The 20504-nt window shown below is 40.0% G+C and overlaps 1 protein-coding gene across 1 annotated transcript in view; it reads right to left on the minus strand.

The window, feature by feature from the left end:
• The window catches only part of LOC109866076 (voltage-dependent T-type calcium channel subunit alpha-1G-like), a 190771-nt gene that overhangs the window by 120219 nt on the left and 50048 nt on the right, over nucleotides 1–20504 (minus strand). Inside the window, exon 4 of the mRNA XM_031799296.1 lies at nucleotides 16956–17115. Within this exon, the coding sequence (XP_031655156.1) occupies nucleotides 16956–17115 (160 nt within the window). The remainder of the gene's footprint in view (nucleotides 1–16955; nucleotides 17116–20504) is intronic.

Raw genomic sequence — 20504 nt, forward strand, 5'->3', positions numbered from 1 at the left:
AGTATCAGTAACAGATCAATGTGTAGTTAAATACAGGGAGTATCAGTAACAGATCAATGTGGAGTTAAATACAGGGAGTATCAGTAACAGATCAATGTGGAGTTATATACAGGGAGTATCAGTAACAGATCAATGTGGAGTTAAATACAGGGAGTATCAGTAACAGATCAATGTGGAGCTATATACAGGGAGTATCAGTAACAGATCAATGTGGAGCTATATACAGGGAGTATCAGTAACAGATCAATGTGGAGTTATATTCCGGGAGTATCAGTAACAGATCAATGTGGAGTTAAATACAGGGAGTATCAGTAACAGATCAATGTGGAGTTAAATACAGGGAGTATCAGTAACAGATCAATGTGGAGTTAAATACAGGGAGTATCAGTACCAGATCAATGTGGAGTTAAATACAGGGAGTATCAGTACCAGATCAATGTGGAGTTATATACAGGGAGTATCAGTAACAGATCAATGTGGAGTTAATACAGGGAGTATCAGTAACAGATCAATGTGTAGTTAAATACAGGGAGTATCAGTAACAGATCAATGTGTAGTTAAATACAGGGAGTATCAGTGACAGATCAATGTGGAGCTATATACAGGGAGTATCAGTAACAGATCAATGTGGAGTTATATACAGGGAGTACCAGTAACAGATCAATGTGGAGTTATATACAGGGAGTATCAGTAACAGATCAATGTGGAGTTATATACAGGGAGTATCAGTAACAGATCAATGTGGAGTTATATACAGGGAGTACCAGTAACAGATCAATGTGGAGTTATATACAGGGAGTATCAGTAACAGATCAATGTGGAGTTATATACAGGGAGTATCAGTAACAGATCAATGTGGAGCTATATACAGGGAGTATCAGTAACAGATCAATGTGGAGCTATATACAGGGAGTATCAGTAACAGATCAATGTGGAGTTATATACAGGGAGTACCAGTAACAGATCAATGTGGAGTTATATACAGGGAGTATCAGTAACAGATCAATGTGGAGTTATATACAGGGAGTACCAGTAACAGATCAATGTGGAGTTATATACAGGGAGTATCAGTAACAGATCAATGTGGGGCTATATACAGGGAGTACCAGTAACAGATCAATGTGGAGCTATATACAGGGAGTACCAGTAACAGATCAATGTGGAGTTAAATACAGGGAGTATCAGTAACAGATCAATGTGGAGTTAAATACAGGGAGTATCAGTAACAGATCAATGTGGAGTTAAATACAGGGAGTATCAGTAACAGATCAATGTGGAGTTAAATACAGGGAGTATCAGTAACAGATCAATGTGGAGTTAAATACAGGGAGTATCAGTAACAGATCAATGTGGAGTTATATACAGGGAGTATCAGTAACAGATCAATGTGGAGTTATATACAGGGAGTACCAGTAACAGATCAATGTGGAGTTATATACAGGGAGTATCAGTAACAGATCAATGTGGAGTTATATACAGGGAGTATCAGTAACAGATCAATGTGGAGTTATATACAGGGAGTACCAGTAACAGATCAATGTGGAGTTATATACAGGGAGTATCAGTAACAGATCAATGTGGAGTTATATACAGGGAGTATCAGTAACAGATCAATGTGGAGCTATATACAGGGAGTACCAGTAACAGATCAATGTGGAGCTATATACAGGGAGTACCAGTAACAGATCAATGTGGAGTTAAATACAGGGAGTACCAGCAACAGATCAATGTGGAGTTAAATACAGGGAGTATCAGTAACAGATCAATGTGGAGTTATATACAGGGAGTACCAGTAACAGATCAATGTGGAGTTAAATACAGGGAGTATCAGTAACAGATCAATGTGGAGCTATATACAGGGAGTATCAGTAACAGATCAATGTGGAGTTAAATACAGGGAGTATCAGTAACAGATCAATGTGGAGCTATATACAGGGAGTATCAGTACAGATCAATGTGGAGTTATATACAGGGAGTATCAGTAACAGATCAATGTGGAGTTAAATACAGGGAGTATCAGTACCAGATCAATGTGGAGTTAAATACAGGGAGTATCAGTAACAGATCAATTTGGAGTTAAATACAGGGAGTATCAGTAACAGATCAATGTGTAGTTAAATACAGGGAGTATCAGTAACAGATCAATGTGTAGTTAAATACAGGGAGTATCAGTAACAGATCAATGTGGAGCTATATACAGGGAGTATCAGTAACAGATAAATGTGGAGTTATATACAGGGAGTACCAGTAACAGATCAATGTGGAGTTATATACAGGGAGTATCAGTAACAGATCAATGTGGAGTTATATACAGGGAGTATCGGTAACAGATCAATGTGGAGTTATATACAGGGAGTACCAGTAACAGATCAATGTGGAGTTATATACAGGGAGTATCAGTAACAGATCAATGTGGAGTTATATACAGGGAGTATCAGTAACAGATCAATGTGGAGCTATATACAGGGAGTATCAGTAAACAGATCAATGTGGAGCTATATACAGGGAGTATCAGTAACAGATCAATGTGGAGTTAAATACAGGGAGTATCAGTAACAGATCAATGTGGAGTTAAATACAGGGAGTATCAGTAACAGATCAATGTGTAGTTAAATACAGGGAGTATCAGTAACAGATCAATGTGTAGTTAAATACAGGGAGTATCAGCAACAGATCAATGTGGAGCTATATACAGGGAGTATCAGTAACAGATCAATGTGGAGTTATATACAGGGAGTACCAGTAACAGATCAATGTGGAGTTATATACAGGGAGTATCAGTAACAGATCAATGTGGAGTTATATACAGGGAGTATCAGTAACAGATCAATGTGGAGTTATATACAGGGAGTATCAGTACAGATCAATGTGGAGTTATATACAGGGAGTATCAGTAACAGATCAATGTGGAGCTATATACAGGGAGTACCAGTAACAGATCAATGTGGAGCTATATACAGGGAGTACCAGTAACAGATCAATGTGGAGTTAAATACAGGGAGTACCAGCAACAGATCAATGTGGAGTTAAATACAGGGAGTATCAGTAACAGATCAATGTGGAGTTTATATACAGGGAGTACCAGTAACAGATCAATGTGGAGTTAAATACAGGGAGTATCAGTAACAGATCAATGTGGAGCTATATACAGGGAGTATCAGTAACAGATCAATGTGGAGTTAAATACAGGAGTATCAGTAACAGATCAATGTGGAGCTATATACAGGGAGTATCAGTAACAGATCAATGTGGAGTTATATACAGGGAGTATCAGTAACAGATCAATGTGGAGTTAAATACAGGGAGTATCAGTACAGATCAATGTGGAGTTAAATACAGGGAGTATCAGTAACAGATCAATTTGGAGTTAAATACAGGGAGTATCAGTAACAGATCAATGTGTAGTTAAATACAGGGAGTATCAGTAACAGATCAATGTGTAGTTAAATACAGGGAGTATCAGTAACAGATCAATGTGGAGCTATATACAGGGAGTATCAGTAACAGATAAATGTGGAGTTATATACAGGAGTACCAGTAACAGATCAATGTGGAGTTATATACAGGGAGTATCAGTAACAGATCAATGTGGAGTTATATACAGGGAGTATCGGTAACAGATCAATGTGGAGTTATATACAGGGAGTACCAGTAACAGATCAATGTGGAGTTATATACAGGGAGTATCAGTAACAGATCATTGTGGAGTTATATACAGGGAGTATCAGTAACAGATCAATGTGGAGCTATATACAGGGAGTATCAGTAACAGATCAATGTGGAGCTATATACAGGGAGTATCAGTAACAGATCAATGTGGAGTTAAATACAGGGAGTATCAGTAACAGATCAATGTGGAGTTAAATACAGGGAGTATCAGTAACAGATCAATGTGTGTTAAATACAGGGAGTATCAGTAACAGATCATGTGTAGTTAAATACAGGGAGTATCAGCAACAGATCAATGTGGAGCTATATACAGGAGTATCAGTAACGATCAATGTGGAGTTATATACAGGGAGTACCAGTAACAGATCAATGTGGAGTATATAACAGGAGTATCAGTAACAGATCAATGTGGAGTTATTACAGGGAGTATCGTAACAGATCATGTGTAGTTAAATACAGGGAGTATCATTAACAGATCAATGTGGAGCTATATACAGGGAGTATCAGTAACAGATCAATGTGGAGCTATATACAAGGGAGTATCAGTAACAGATCATGTGGAGTTATATACAGGGAGTACCAGTAACAGATCATGTGGAGTTATATACAGGGAGTATCAGTAACAGATCAATGTGGAGTTATATACGGGAGTATCAGTACAGATCAATGTGGAGTTATCTACAGGGAGTACCAGTAACAGATCAATGTGGAGTTATATACAGGGAGTATCAGTAACAGATCAATGTGGAGTTATATACAGGGAGTATCAAGTAACAGATCAATGTGGAGCTATATACAGGGAGTATCAGTAACAGATCAATGTGGAGTTATATACAGGGAGTATCAGTAACAGATCAATGTGGAGTTATATACAGGGAGTATCAGTAACAGATCAATGTGGAGTTATATACAGGGAGTATCAGTAACAGATCAATGTGGAGTTATATACAGGGAGTATCAGTAACAGATCAATGTGGAGTTATATACAGGGAGTATCAGTAACAGATCAATGTGGAGTTATAATACAGGGAGTATCAGTAACAGATCAATGTGGAGTTATATACAGGGAGTACAGTAACAGATCAATGTGGAGGTATATACAGGGAGTATCAGTACAATCAATGTGGAGTTATATACAGGGAGTATCAGTAACAGATCAATGTGGAGTTATATACAGGGAGTATCAGTAACAGATCAATGTGGAGTTATATACAGGAGTATCAGTACAGATCAATGTGGAGTTATATACAGGGAGTAGCCAGTAACCAGATCCATGTGGCGTTATATACAGGAGTCTTCAGTAACAGATCAATGTGGAGGTTATATACAGGGAAGTACCAAGTAACAGTACAGATCCATGTGGAGTTATATACAGGGAGTATCAGAGTAAACAGATCAATGTGTAGTTAAATAACCGGGAGTATCAGTCACAGATCAATGTGGAGTTAACTACAGGGAGGTATCAGTACCAGATCAATGTGGAGTTAAATACAGGGAGTAGTATCAGTAAAGATCAATGTGTAGTTAATACAGGGAGTATCAGTAACAGATCAATGTGGAGTTAAATACAGGAGTATTCAGTACCAGGATCAATGTGATCTTGAAATACAGGGAGTATCAGTAACATATCAATGTGGAGTTAATACAGGGAGTATCAGTAACAGATCAATGTGGAGTTAAATACAGGGAGTATCAGTACCAGATCAATGTGGAGTTATATACAGGGAGTATCAGTAACAGATCAATGTGGAGTTAAATACAGGGGAGTATCAGTAACAGATCAATGTGGAGCTATATCAGGGAGTATCGGTAACAGATCAATGTGGAGCTATATACAGGGAGTATCAGTAACAGATCAATGTGGAGCTATATACAGGGGAGTATCAGTAACAGATCAATGTGGAGCTATATACAGGGAGTATCAGTAACAGATCAATGTGGAGTTATATACAGGGAGTATCAGTAACAGATCAATGTGGAGTTAAATACAGGGAGTATCAGTAACAGATCAATGTGGAGTTAAATACAGGGAGTATCAGTAACAGATCAATGTGGAGTTAAATACAGGGAGTATCAGTAACAGATCAATGTGTAGTTAAATACAGGGAGTATCAGTAACAGATCAATGTGGAGTTAAATACAGGGAGTATCAGTACAAGATCAATGTGGAGTTAAATACAGGGAGTATCAGTAACAGATCAATGTGGAGTTAAATACAGGGAGTATCAGTAACAGATCAATGTGGAGTTAAATACAGGGAGTATCAGTACCAGATCAACGTGGAGTTATATACAGGGAGTATCAGTAACAGATCAATGTGGAGTTAAATACAGGGAGTATCAGTAACAGATCAATGTGTAGTTAAATACAGGGAGTATCAGTAACAGATCAATGTGGAGTTAAATACAGGGAGTATCAGTAACAGATCAATGTGGAGTTATATACAGGGAGTATCAGTAACAGATCAATGTGGAGTTAAATACAGGGAGTATCAGTAACAGATCAATGTGGAGCTATATACAGGGAGTATCAGTAACAGATCAATGTGGAGCTATATACAGGGAGTATCAGTAACAGATCAATGTGGAGTTATATTCCGGGAGTATCAGTAACAGATCAATGTGGAGTTAAATACAGGGAGTATCAGTAACAGATCAATGTGGAGTTAAATACAGGGAGTATCAGTAACAGATCAATGTGGAGTTAAATACAGGGAGTATCAGTACCAGATCAATGTGGAGTTAAATACAGGGAGTATCAGTACCAGATCAATGTGGAGTTATATACAGGGAGTATCAGTAACAGATCAATGTGGAGTTAAATACAGGGAGTATCAGTAACAGATCAATGTGTAGTTAAATACAGGGAGTATCAGTAACAGATCAATGTGTAGTTAAATACAGGGAGTATCAGTGACAGATCAATGTGGAGCTATATACAGGGAGTATCAGTAACAGATCAATGTGGAGTTATATACAGGGAGTACCAGTAACAGATCAATGTGGAGTTATATACAGGGAGTATCAGTACAGATCAATGTGGAGTTATATACAGGGAGTATCAGTAACAGATCAATGTGGAGTTATATACAGGGAGTACCAGTAAACGATCAATGTGGAGTTAATACAGGGAGATCAGTAACAGATCAATGTGGAGTTATATACAGGGAGTATCAGTAACAGATTCAATGTGGAGCTATATACAGGAGTATCAGTAACAGATCAATGTGGAGCTATATACAGGGAGTATCAGTAACAGATCAATGTGGAGTTATATACAGGGAGTACCAGTAACAGATCAATGTGGAGTTATATACAGGGAGTATCAGTAACAGATCAATGTGGAGTTATATACAGGGAGTACCAGTAACAGATCAATGTGGAGTTAATATACAGGGAGTATCAGTAACAGATCAATGTGGAGTTATATACAGGGAGTATCAGTAACAGATCAATGTGGAGTTATATACAGGGAGTACCAGTAACAGATCAATGTGGAGTTAAATACAGGGAGTATCAGTAACAGATCAATGTGGAGTTATATACAGGGAGTATCAGTAACAGATCAATGTGGAGTTATATACAGGGAGTATCAGTAACAGATCAATGTGGAGTTATATACAGGGAGTATCAGTAACAGATCAATGTGGAGTTAAATACAGGGAGTATCAGTAACAGATCAATGTGGAGTTAATACAGGGAGTATCAGTAACAGATCAATGTGGGAGTTAATACAGGGAGTATCAGTAAACAGATCAATGTGGAGGTAATACAGGGAGTATCAGTAACAGATCAATGTGGAGTTAAATACAGGGAGTATCAGTAACAGATCAATGTGGAGTTAGATACAGGAGTATCAGTAACCAGATCAATGTGGAGTTATATACAGGGAGTACCAGTAACAGATCAATGTGAGTTATAGACAGGGAGTATCAGTAACAATCAATGTGGGAGTTATATACAGGGAGTATCAGTAACAGATCAATGTGAGTTATATACAGGAGTACCAGTAACAGATCATGTGGAGTTATATACAGGGAGTATCAGTAACAATCAATGTGGAGTATATACAGGGAGTATCATTAAACAGATCAATGTGGAGCTATATACAGGGAGTATCCAGTAACAGATCAATGTGGAGCTATATACAGGGTAGTACCAGTAACAGATCAATGTGGAGTTATATACAGGGAGTATCAGTAACAGATCAATGTGGAGTTAAATACAGGGAGTATCAGTAACAGATCAATGTGGAGTTATATACAGGGAGTATCAGTAACAGATCAATGTGGAGTTAAATACAGGGAGTATCAGTAACAGATCAATGTGGAGTTATATACAGGGAGTATCAGTAACAGATCAATGTGGAGTTAAATACAGGGAGTATCAGTAACAGATCAATGTGGAGTTATATACAGGGAGTATCAGTAACAGATCAATGTGGAGTTATATACAGGGAGTATCAGTAACAGATCAATGTGGAGTTATATACAGGGAGTATCAGTAACAGATCAATGTGGAGTTATATACAGGGAGTATCAGTAACAGATCAATGTGGAGTTATATACAGGGAGTATCAGTAACAGATCAATGTGGAGCTATATACAGGGAGTATCAGTAACAGATCAATGTGGAGCTATATACAGGGAGTATCAGTAACAGATCAATGTGGAGTTATATACAGGGAGTACCAGTAACAGATCAATGTGGAGTTATATACAGGGAGTATCAGTAACAGATCAATGTGGAGTTATATACAGGGAGTATCAGTAACAGATCAATGTGGAGTTATATACAGGGAGTATCAGTAACAGATCAATGTGGAGTTATATACAGGGAGTATCAGTAACAGATCAATGTGGAGTTAATACAGGGAGTATCAGTAACAGATCAATGTGGAGTTAAATACAGGGAGTATCAGTAACAGATCAATGTGGAGTTAAATACAGGGAGTATCAGTAACAGATCAATGTGGAGTTAAATACAGGGAGTATCAGTAACAGATCAATGTGGAGTTATATACAGGGAGTATCAGTAACAGATCAATGTGGAGTTAAATACAGGGAGTATCAGTAACAGATCAATGTGGAGCTATATACAGGGAGTATCAGTAACAGATCAATGTGGAGCTATATACAGGGAGTATCAGTAACAGATCAATGTGGAGTTATATACAGGGAGTATCAGTAACAGATCAATGTGTAGTTAAATACAGGGAGTATCAGTACAGATCAATGTGGAGTTAATACAGGGAGTATCAGTACCAGATCAATGTGGAGTTAAATACAGGGAGTATCGTAACATATCAATGTGGAGTTAAATACAGGGAGTATCAGTAACAGATCAATGTGGAGTTAAATACAGGGAGTATCAGTACCAGATCAATGTGGAGTTATATACAGGGAGTATCAGTAACAGATCAATGTGGAGTTAAATACAGGGAGTATCAGTAACAGATCAATGTGGAGCTATATACAGGGAGTATCGGGTAACAGATCAATGTGGAGCTATATACAGGGAGTATCAGTAACAGATCAATGTGGAGCTATATACAGGGAGTATCAGTAACAGATCAATGTGGAGCTATATACAGGGAGTATCAGTAACAGATCAATGTGGAGTTATATACAGGGAGTATCAGTAACAGATCAATGTGGGAGTTAAATACAGGGAGTATCAGTAACAGATCAATGTGGAGTTAAATACAGGGGAGTATCAGTAACAGATCAATGTGGAGTTAAATACAGGGAGTATCAGTAACAGATCAATGTGTAGTTAAATACAGGGAGTATCAGTAACAGATCAATGTGGAGTTAAATACAGGGAGTATCAGTACAAGATCAATGTGGAGTTAAATACAGGGAGTATCAGTAAACAGTTCAATGTGGAGTTAATACAGGGAGTATCAGTAACAGATCAATGTGGAGTTAATACAGGGAGTATCAGTACCAGATCAACGTGGAGTTATATACAGGGAGTATCAGTAACAGATCAATGTGGAGTTAAATACAGGGAGTATCAGTAACAGATCAATGTGTAGTTAAATACAGGGAGTATCAGTAACAGATCAATGTGGAGTTAAATACAGGGAGTATCAGTAACAGATCAATGTGGAGTTATATACAGGAGTATCAGTAACAGATCAATGTGGAGTTAAATACAGGGAGTATCAGTAACAGATCAATGTGGAGCTATATACAGGGAGTATCAGTAACAGATCAATGTGGAGCTATATACAGGGAGTATCAGTAACAGATCAATGTGGAGTTATATTCCGGGGAGTATCAGTAAACAGCTCAATGTGGAGTTAAATACAGGGAGTATCAGTAACAGATCAATGTGGAGTTAAATACAGGGAGTATCAGTAACAGATCAATGTGAGTTAAATACAGGGAGTATCAGTACCAGATCAATGTGGAGTTAAATACCAGGAGTATCAGTACCAGATCAATGTGGAGTTATATTACAGGGAGTATCAGTAACAGATCAATGTGGAGTTAAATACAGGGAGTATCAGTAAACAGATCAATGTGTAGTTAAATACAGGGAGTATCAGTAACAGATCAATGTGTAGTTAAATACAGGAGTATCAGTGACAGATCCAATGTGGAGCTATATACAGGGAGTATCAGTAACAGATCAATGTGGAGTTATATACAGGGAGTACCAGTAACAGATCAATGTGGAGTTATATACAGGGAGTATCAGTAACAGATCAATGTGGAGTTATATACAGGGAGTATCAGTAACAGATCAATGTGGAGTTTATATACAGGGAGTACCAGTAACAGATCAATGTGGAGTTATATACAGGGAGTATCAGTAACGATCAATGTGGAGTTATATACAGGGAGTATCAGTAACAGATCAATGTGGAAGCTATATACAGGGAGTATCAGTAACAGATCAATGTGGAGCTATATACAGGGAGTATCAGTAACAGATCAATGTGGAGTTATATACAGGGAGTACCAGTAACAGATCAATGTGGAGTTATATACAGGGAAGTATCAGTAACAGATCAATGTGGAGTTATATACAGGGAGTACCAGTAACAGATCAATGTGGAGTTATATACAGGGAGTATCAGTAACAGATCAATGTGGAGTTATATACAGGGATTATCAGTAACAGATCAATGTGGAGTTATATACAGGGAGTACCAGTAACAGATCAATGTGGAGTTAATACAGGGAGTATCAGTAACAGATCAATGTGGAGTTATATACAGGAGTATCAGTAACAGATCAATGTGGGGCTATATACAGGGGAGTACCAGTAACAGATCAATGTGGAGCTATATACAGGGAGTACCAGTAACAGATCAATGTGTAGTTAAATACAGGGAGTATCAGTAACAGATCAATGTGGAGTTAATACAGGGAGTATCAGTAACAGATCAAGCTTCAATGTGGAGTTATAATACAGGGAGTATCAGTAACAGATCAATGTGGAGTTAATACAGGGAGTATCAGTAACAGATCAATGTGGAGTTATATACAGGGAGTATCAGTAACAGATCAATGTGGAGTTATATACAGGGAGTATCCAGTAACAGATCAATGTGGAGTTAGTATACAGGAGTACAGTAACAGATCAATGTGGAGTTATATACAGGAGTATCAGTACCAGATCAATGTGGAGTTATATACAGGAGTAAGTACAGTACCGATCAATGTGGAGTTATATACAGGGAGTATCAGTAACAGATCAATGTGGAGTTATATACAGGGAGTATCAGTAACAGATCAATGTGGAGCTATATACAGGGAGTATCAGGTAACCAGATCAATGTGGAGTTATATACAGGGAGTATCAGTAACAGATCAATGTGGAGCTATATACAGGGAGTTATCAGTAACAGATCAATGTGGAGTTATATACAGGGAGTATCAGTAACAGATCAATGTGGAGTTATATACAGGGAGTATCAGTAACAGATCAATGTGGAGTTAAATACAGGGAGTATCAGTAACAGATCAATGTGGAGTTAAATACAGGGAGTATCAGTAACAGATCAATGTGGAGTTAAATACAGGGAGTATCAGTAACAGATCAATGTGGAGTTAAATACAGGGAGTATCAGTAACAGATCAATGTGGAGTTAAATACAGGGAGTATCAGTAACAGATCAATGTGGAGTTAAATACAGGGAGTATCAGTAACAGATCAAGGTGATGTATCAGTAACAAGTGGATTAATCAGTACCAGATCAACGTGGAGTTATATACAGGGAGTACCAGTAACAGATCAATGTGGAGTTATACAGGGAGTATCAGTAACAGATCAATGTGGAGTTATATACAGGGAGTATCGGTAACAGATCAATGTGGAGTTATATACAGGGAGTACCAGTAACAGATCAATGTGGATTATATACAGGGAGTATCAGTAACAGATCAATGTGGAGTATATACAGGGAGTATCAGTAAAGATCAATGTGGAGCTATATACAGGGAGTATCAGTAACAGATCAATGTGGAGCTATATACAGGGAGTATCAGTAACAGATCAATGTGGAGTTAAATACAGGGAGTATCAGTAACAGATCAATGTGGAGTTAAATACAGGGAGTATCAGTAACAGATCAATGTGTAGTTAAATACAGGGAGTATCAGTAACAGATCAATGTGTAGTTAAATACAGGGAGTATCAGCAACAGATCAATGTGGAGCTATATACAGGGAGTATCAGTAACAGATCAATGTGGAGTTATATACAGGGAGTACCAGTAACAGATCAATGTGGAGTTATATAACAGGGAGTATCAGTAACAGATCAATGTGGAGTTATATACAGGGAGTATCAGTAACAGATCAATGTGTAGTTAAATACAGGGAGTATCAGTAACAGATCAATGTGGAGCTATATACAGGGAGTATCAGTAACAGATCAATGTGGAGCTATATACAGGGAGTATCAGTAACAGATCAATGTGGAGTTATATACAGGGAGTACCAGTAACAGATCAATGTGGAGTTATATACAGGGAGTATCAGTAACAGATCAATGTGGAGTTATATACAGGGAGTATCAGTAACAGATCAATGTGGAGTTATATACAGGGAGTACCAGTAACAGATCAATGTGGAGTTATATACAGGGAGTAATCAGTAACAGATCAATGTGGAGTTATATACAGGGAGTATCCAGTAACAGATCAATGTGGAGCTAATACAGGGAGTATCAGTAACAGATCAATGTGGAGCTATATACAGGGAGTATCAGTAACAGATCAATGTGGAGTTATATACAGGGAGTACCAGTACACAGATCAATGTGGGTTATATACAGGGAGTATCAGTAACAGATCAATGTGGAGTTATATACAGGGAGTACCAGTAACAGATCAATGTGGAGTTATATACAGGGAGTATCAGTAACAGATCAATGTGGAGTATATTACAGGGAGTATCAGTAACAGATCAATGTGGAGTTATATACAGGGAGTACCAGTAACAGATCAATGTGGAGTTATATACAGGGAGTATCAGTAACAGATCAATGTGGAGTTATATACAGGGGGTATCCAGTAACAGATCAATGTGGAGCTATATACAGGGAGTATCAGTAACAGATCAATGTGGAGCTATATACAGGGAGTATCAGTAACAGATCAATGTGGGAGTTATATACAGGGAGTACCAGTAACAGATCAATGTGGAGTTATATACAGGGAGTATCAGTAACAGATCAATGTGGAGTTATATACAGGGAGTACCAGTAACAGATCAATGTGGAGTTATATACAGGGAGTATCAGTAACAGATCAATGTGGAGTTATATACAGGGAGTATCAGTAACAGATCAATGTGGAGTTATATACAGGGAGTACCAGTAACAGATCAATGTCGAGTTATATACAGGGAGTATCAGTAACAGATCAATGTGGAGTTATATACAGGGAGTATCAGTAACAGATCAATGTGGGGCTATATACAGGGAGTACCAGTAACAGATCAATGTGGAGCTATATACAGGGAGTACCAGTAACAGATCAATGTGGAGTTAAATACAGGGAGTACCAGTAACAGATCAATGTGGAGTTAAATACAGGGAGTATCAGTAACAGATCAATGTGGAGTTATATACAGGGAGTACCAGTAACAGATTAATGTGGAGTTAAATACAGGGAGTATCAGTAACAGATCAATTTGGAGCTATATACAGGGAGTATCAGTAACAGATCAATGTGGAGTTAAATACAGGGAGTATCAGTAACAGATCAATGTGGAGCTATATACAGGGAGTATCAGTAACAGATCAATGTGGAGTTATATACAGGGAGTACCAGTAACAGATCAATGTGGAGTTATATACAGGGAGTATCAGTAACGGATCAATGTGGAGTTATATACAGGGAGTATCAGTAACAGATCAATGTGGAGTTATATACAGGGAGTATCAGTAACAGATCAATGTGGGGCTATATACAGGGAGTACCAGTAACAGATCAATGTGGAGCTATATACAGGGAGTACCAGTAACAGATCAATGTGGAGTTAAATACAGGGAGTACCAGTAACAGATCAATGTGGAGTTAAATACAGGGAGTATCAGTAACAGATCAATGTGGAGTTATATACAGGGAGTACCAGTAACAGATCAATGTGGAGTTAAATACAGGGAGTATCAGTAACAGATCAATGTGGAGCTATATACAGGGAGTATCAGTAACAGATCAATGTGGAGTTAAATACAGGGAGTATCAGTAACAGATCAATGTGGAGCTATATACAGGGAGTATCAGTAACAGATCAATGTGGAGTTATATACAGGGAGTACCAGTAACAGATCAATGTGGAGTTAAATACAGGGAGTATCAGTAACAGATCAATGTGGAGTTATATACAGGGAGTATCAGTAACAGATCAATGTGGAGTTATATACAGGGAGTACCAGTAACAGATCAATGTGGAGTTATATACAGGGAGTATCAGTAACAGATCAATGTGGAGTTATATACAGGGAGTATCAGTAACAGATCAATGTGGAGCTATATACAGGGAGTATCAGTAACAGATCAATGTGGAGCTATATACAGGGAGTATCAGTAACAGATCAATGTGGAGTTATATACAGGGAGTACCAGTAACAGATCAATGTGGAGTTATATACAGGGAGTATCAGTAACAGATCAATGTGGAGTATATACAGGGAGTACCAGTAACAGATCAATGTGGAGTTATATACAGGGAGTATCAGTAACAGATCAATGTGGAGTTATATACAGGGAGTATCAGTAACAGATCAATGTGGAGTTATATACAGGGAGTACCATTAACAGATCAATGTGGAGTTATATACAGGGAGTATCAGTAACAGATCAATGTGGAGTTATATACAGGGAGTATCAGTAACAGATCAATGTGGAGCTATATACAGGGAGTACCAGTAACAGATCAATGTGGAGCTATATACAGGGAGTACCAGTAACAGATCAATGTGGAGTTAAATACAGGGAGTACCAGCAACAGATCAATGTGGAGTTAAATACAGGGAGTATCAGTAACAGATCAATGTGGAGTTATATACAGGGAGTACCAGTACCAGATCAATGTGGAGTTAAATACAGGGAGTATCAGTAACAGATCAATGTGGAGCTATATACAGGGAGTATCAGTAACAGATCAATGTGGAGTTAAATACAGGGAGTATCAGTAACAGATCAATGTGGAGCTATATACAGGGAGTATCAGTAACAGATCAATGTGGAGTTATATACAGGGAGTATCAGTAACAGATCAATGTGGAGTTAAATACAGGGAGTATCAGTACCAGATCAATGTGGAGTTAAATACAGGGAGTATCAGTAACAGATCAATTTGGAGTTAAATACAGGGAGTATCAGTAACAGATCAATGTGTAGTTAAATACAGGGAGTATCAGTAACAGATCAATGTGTAGTTAAATACAGGGAGTATCAGTAACAGATCAATGTGGAGCTATATACAGGGAGTATCAGTAACAGATAAATGTGGAGTTATATACAGGGAGTACCAGTAACAGATCAATGTGGAGTTATATACAGGGAGTATCAGTAACAGATCAATGTGGAGTTATATACAGGGAGTATCAGTAACAGATCAATGTGGAGCTATATACAGGGAGTATCAGTAACAGATCAATGTGGAGCTATATACAGGGAGTATCAGTAACAGATCAATGTGGAGTTATATACAGGGAGTACCAGTAACAGATCAATGTGGAGTTATATACAGGGAGTATCAGTAACAGATCAATGTGGAGTTATATACAGGGAGTACCAGTAACAGATCAATGTGGAGTTAAATACAGGGAATATCAGTAACAGATCAATGTGGAGTTAAATACAGGGAGTACCAGCACCAGATCAATGTGGAGCTATATACAGGGAGTACCAGCACCAGATCAATGTGGAGCTATATACAGGGAGTACCAGCACCAGATCAATGTGGAGCTATATACAGGGAGTACCAGCACCAGATCAATGTGGAGCTATATACAGGGAGTACCAGCACCAGATCAATGTGGAGCTATATACAGGGAGTACCAGCACCAGATCAATGTGGAGCTATATACAGGGAGTACCAGTACATGATAAATGTGTAGAGGTACAAGGTATTTGAGGTAGATATGTACATGAAGGCAGGGTAAAGTGACTAGGCATTAGGATAGATAATAATAAGGTATTTGAGGTAGATATGTACATGAAGGCAGGGTAAAGTGACTAGGCATCAGGATAGATAATAATAAGGTATTTGAGGTAGATATGTACATGAAGGCAGGGTAAAGTGACTAGGCATCAGGATAGATAATAATAAGGTATTTGAGGTAGATATGTACATGAAGGCAGGGTAAAGTGACTAGGCATCAGGATATATTATAATAAGGTATTTGAGGTAGATATGTACATCAATAAGGGATCATAGCTTTCACCTGGATTCACCTGGTCAGTCTGTGTCATGGAAAGAGTAGATGTTCCTAATGTTCTGTAGACTCACTGTATCGTCTTGTGAATGTTCATAGAGTCAGTGCAGATAGTCCGGGTAACCAATTAATTAACTATTTAGCAGTCTTATACTTTGGTGGCAGAAGCTGTCTTGGAGACTGTTGGTCCGAAAGCCGATGGCCCTCTACCGTTGGTCTCATCCCTATCCCACCCTCCAACTCTATTTCTCAACTGTAGTCTGAACACTCTGATGGAGAGGTCGACTAACACACACACACACACACACACACACACACACACACACACACACACACACACACACACACACACACACACACACACACACTGTTACTCACAGTGAGAAATTCTCGGGCAGGAAGCAGCGGTTCCTCAGTAGACCCGCCCACAGCTGAACACCCACGATGCCGAAGATGAAGAAGACGAAGAAACAGAGCAGCAGGACGTTCCCCAGCATGGGCAGGGTGTCCAAGAGCAGGGTCACCAGGATACGCATACCTAAGACACACACACACACGTTGTTTTAATATCTTGTCAGAAACATACGTATACACGTATCAACGCGTGTCTGGTATCATACACAAACCTTTAGACACCAATACACCCCCATACAGACCCATACACAGCCACAGAATCCCCTAGACACCCATACACACCCATACAGACCCATACACACCCATACAAACCCATACGCACCATACAAACCCATACACACCATACAAACCCATACACACCCATACACAACCACACAAACCCATACACACCCATACACACCCATACACAGCCACACAACCCCCTAGACACCCATACACACCCATACACACCCACACAAACCCATACACACCATACAAACCCATACACACCCATACACACCCATACAAACCCATACACCCATACACACCCATACAAACCCGTACACAACTATACAAACCCATACACACCCATACACACCCATACAAACCTATACACACACATACACACCCATACACACCGAAACAAACCCATGCACACCGAAACAAACCCATGCACACCCCTGCACACCCATACAAACCCAAACACATCCAAGCAAACCCATACACACCCACACACACCGAAACAAGTCCATACACACCAATACACACCCATACACACCCATGCACACCCATATACACCGAAACAAACCCATGCACACCCATACACATCCAAACAAACCCATACACATCCAAACAAACCCATACACATCCAAACAAACCCATACACATCCAAACACAGTCTTCGTCTATATACAAGTGGAGGGAAATGGAATGTTTCAACTGCAGTACAAGTCCACACAGTAGGTTGTAAGAGTAGTATTGCAGTATGCCAGTTCGGTCTCTTTGTGCCAGAGTGTCAGTGAGCAGGCCTGGGGAGGACAGGTTAATAACTGCCGTAAAACACCACTCCTCTACAACATCCCCTTAAGCTTACCCCAGGGAGCCCTGGGCAGTGTTCACGTAACTTTCTGACAAACACACATTTTCTCTCCTCCCGCTCCTGTCCACACACTCCCCGGGGCCATTGTGTGACTCCCTACCTTACACTTTCTCATTTGCTCTCTTTCCTATCTCTCTCTCACCTCTCTCTTTTCTTCTCACTCTCCTTCTCTCTCTCTGCATCTCTCTCTTCTTCCCTCTCTCCCACCCTTTTCTTACAGATGTATAACATTGAGCACACAGCCATGCAATCTCCATAGACAAACATTGGCAGTAGAATAGTGTATCCTGACCCCTCCTGTCTCCTACAGTGTCTCCTGACCCCTCCTGTCTCAGCCTCCAGTATTTATGCTGCAGTAGTTTATGTGTCGGGGGTCTAGGGTCAGTTTGTTATATCTGGAGTACTTCTCCTGTCCTATCCGGTGTCCTGTGTGCGTTCTCTAATTCTCTCCTTCTCTCTTTCTTTCTCTCTCTCGGAGGACCTGAGCCCTAGGACCATGCCCCAGGACTACCTGACATGATGACTCCTTGCTGTCCCCAGTCCACCTGGCCGTGCTGCTGCTCCAGTTTCAACTGTTCTGCCTTCTTATTATTCGAACATGCTGGTCATTTATGAACATTTGAACATCTTGGCCATGTTCTGTTATAATCTCCACCTGGCACAGCCAGAGGAGGACTGGCCAACCCACATATGCTCTCTCTAATTCTCTCTTTCTTTCTCTCTCTCAGAGGACCTGAGCACTAGGACCATGCCCCAGGACTACCTGACATGATGGCTCCTTGCTGTCCCCAGTCCATCTGACCGTGCTGCTGCTCCAGTTTCAACTGTTCTGCCTTATTATTATACGACCATGCTGGTCATTTATGAACATTTGAACATCTTGGCCATGTTCTGTTATAATCTCCACCCGGCACAGCCAGAAGAGGACTGGCCACCCCACATAGCCCGGTTCCTCTCTAGGTTTCTTCCTAGGTTTTGGCCTTTCTAGGGAGTTTTTCCTAGCCACCGTGCTTCTACACTTGCATTGCTTGCTGTTTGGGGTTTTAGGCTGGGTTTCTGTACAGCACTTTGAGATATCAGCTGATGTACGAAGGGCTATATAAATCAATTTGATTTGATTTTGATTTGATTTGAGAATGGCCTTACTAAAGAGCTCAGTGATTTTCAACGTGGCACCGTCATAGGATGCCATCTTTCCAGCAAGTCAGTTTGTCAAATTTCTGTGCTATTTCTGTGAAGTGGAAACGTCCAGGAGCAACAACGGCTCAGCCGCAAAGTGGTAGGCCACACAAGCCCACAGAATGGGACCAAGTGCATAGCACGTAGAAATCATCTGTCCCCGGTTACAACACTCACTACCGATTTCCAAACTGCCTCTGGAAGCAACGTCAGCACAATAAATGTTAATCTGGAGCTTCATGAAATGGGTTTCCATGACCAAGCAGCCGCACACAAGTCTAAGATCACCATGAACAATGCCATGAATCGGCTGGAGTGGTGTAAAGCTGTGACAGTGGAGCAGTGGAAACGCATTCTCTGGAGTGTTGAATAACGCTGAACCATCTGGTAGTCAGACGGACCAATCTGGGTTTGAAAGATGCCAGGAGAATGCTAACTTCCCCAATACATAGTGCCAACTGTAAAATCTGGTGGATGAGGAATAATGGTCTGGGGCTCTTTTTCATGGTTCGGGCAAGGCTCTTAGTTCCAGTGAATAGAAATCTTAATGCTACAGCTTACAATGACATTCTGGATGATTCTGTGCTTCCAACTTTGTGGCAACAGTTTGGGGAAGGCCTTTTCCTGTTACAGTATGACAATGCCACTCTGCACAAAGCGAGGTCCATACAGAAATGGTTTGTCATGATCGGGGTGTGGAAAACTTGACTGGCCTGCACAGAGCCCTGACTTCAACCCCATTGAACACCTTTGGAATGAATTGGAACACCGACTGGGAGCCAGGCCTAATCGCCCAACATCAGTGCCCAACCTCACTAATGCTCTTGTGGCTGAATAGAAGCAAGTCCCCGCAGCAATGTTCCAACATCTAGCGGAAAGCCTTCCCAGAAGAGTGGAGCATCAAAGGGGGAGTGGAGCCTGTTATAGCAGCAAAGGGGGGACCAACTCCATATTAATACCCATGATTTTGGAGTGAGATGTTCAATGAGCAGGTGTTGATGAGCAGGTATTATGTCCTGCCTGGTTGGTCCTGTCCAGGGGTATAGTCGGATGGGGCCACAGTGTCTCCCGACCCCTCCTGTCTCAGCCTCCAGTAATTATGCTGCAATAGGTTGTGTCGGGGGAGTACCAGGCTTGATGACTCCTTGCTGTCCCCAGTCCACCTGGTCATGCTGCTGCTCCAGTTTCAACTCTTCTGCCTGTGGCTATGGACCCTGACCTGTTCACCGGACGTGGTACCTTGTCCTGGACCTGCT

The sequence above is a fragment of the Oncorhynchus kisutch genome, linkage group LG20, assembly GCF_002021735.2.
Source record: "Oncorhynchus kisutch isolate 150728-3 linkage group LG20, Okis_V2, whole genome shotgun sequence".
Taxonomy (NCBI): Eukaryota; Metazoa; Chordata; class Actinopteri; order Salmoniformes; family Salmonidae; genus Oncorhynchus; species Oncorhynchus kisutch.